A 1,500-nucleotide genomic window follows, 5' to 3' on the forward strand; every position below is an offset into this window, starting at 1 on the left:
CGTACGGTCACGTTGTTGTCGCTCACGTTGTCAGCGTAGTCTTTCGGCTCTCTGCTCAGTGCTCTCACGTGCTCGACTACGTTGAACAGCGAGCCTGTGTCGCTCTCGCCGTTCTTCAGCGCTGAAGACCATAAATCGTGGCCAACACGTGAAGCTGTTGACACCAACACAAGCGATTCTTGTAACTTTGGGAACCGGCTAGCAACAGCCCACAACTCGGATAGCTAGCGACCAAACTTACACTTGTACATGCTCACGTTCGCCTCAACGATTCGGACAGTCTCGAAAGCTACTGGGCATTGCTCAGTCCTAACGGTGCGAAATAAATTTGGTTCTTCAAGTGAGGTACGACGCGCGGGACAGGCATACCGTTGTTGAGCTATGCCGCACGACATTGTCCTCGTCGCAAACGTTTAAGAACTGATGCTCACAACATCATATAAAATCTTGCTTCGATGTTCCATGCTTTCCGCTGCGATCGCCTAGTCCCTTTCAGGAGCAAACGCGTGAACAGACCACAGATCACACAGTCCATTCAGCCCGAGCCAGCATTCTCCTCCTCCGACAGCAATGCCACCAAAGAAACAGCGCGACAAAGACGCAGTCGACAAGCAAGTACCGGACAACGTGATGATCGAGCCTCGATCTACGCCGACAATGAAGCACGATCCAGTGTTAGCCATGAACGATCACAAAAAGCTCAAGAGCACGATCGAGAAGCACAGCCGAAAGATTTTCGATACAGTCGACGGTACGTACTTAACCGGGTTAAAGCTTGGCATGCGCGACTATTCCAGATTATTAACGAATGGAGTACTTGCTGTCATCCAGATCTGCGCAAGTTTATCATGCACAGCGACGGCAACGACAAGGAAGTGTGCGCGTCCGTGCGCACCAAGACGCGTCTTCTTTGGATGGCGTCCGACACAGTCCGAGGTCTACACTTTTTACGGCTCTACTTTGGCGAATATCAGGCGCCAGAACCGTTGCAGCAGCAACAACAGGTAATCAACCATAGCCAACACGAACATCTCGCTACACGCTTACATCGTATATGCCTAAGGTCTTCAAGCAAGCGCAACAGGACGACCCATTCGTAGCAAACCAATTCCTCATCTCTGTCTCACTACTCAAAGTGAACATCGACGACCCCAAGCTTCCACGTCCAGGAGATGTAGTGATGATCACACCGTACAAACGCAACGTCTACCGCAACTGCTGTCAAATTGATGCCAAACTGTACGGCCTCACTAAGATCAACATCTCGTGAAGTCACACCACATTGCATCGAGTAGCATCGGCACACGCTTCACCCATATCGATAGCAACAGTCAGTTAGTGAGTCGCCTACCCATTTCATTTCGCAAGTACGTTAATCCGTCAATCGATGTATGCTTCTTTCCAATTCTCTTTATCTTCTTCCTCTTCATTCACTAACCAGAAAAACGCTCGATGTTTGAGAACTACGCTTCTCGGGCTTCAGCCCGTACGCCAATTGGA

General features: G+C 50.0%; 1 protein-coding gene across 1 annotated transcript; it reads left to right on the forward strand.

Moving 5' to 3' along the window:
• Nucleotides 1-570: 570 nt before the first annotated feature.
• PITG_00358 (uncharacterized protein) lies at nt 571-1,270 on the forward strand (the record flags this gene model as incomplete). The annotated part of the gene is made up of 3 exons (XM_002908920.1): nt 571-751; nt 832-1,004; nt 1,064-1,270. The coding sequence occupies 3 exons, from the start codon at nt 571-573 to the stop codon at nt 1,268-1,270; spliced, it is 561 nt and encodes a 186-aa protein (XP_002908966.1).
• Nucleotides 1,271-1,500: the final 230 nt, after the last annotated feature.

The sequence above is a fragment of the Phytophthora infestans genome, genomic scaffold (genome assembly GCF_000142945.1).
Source record: "Phytophthora infestans T30-4 supercont1.1 genomic scaffold, whole genome shotgun sequence".
In the NCBI taxonomy this organism is placed as follows: Eukaryota; Oomycota; class Peronosporomycetes; order Peronosporales; family Peronosporaceae; genus Phytophthora; species Phytophthora infestans.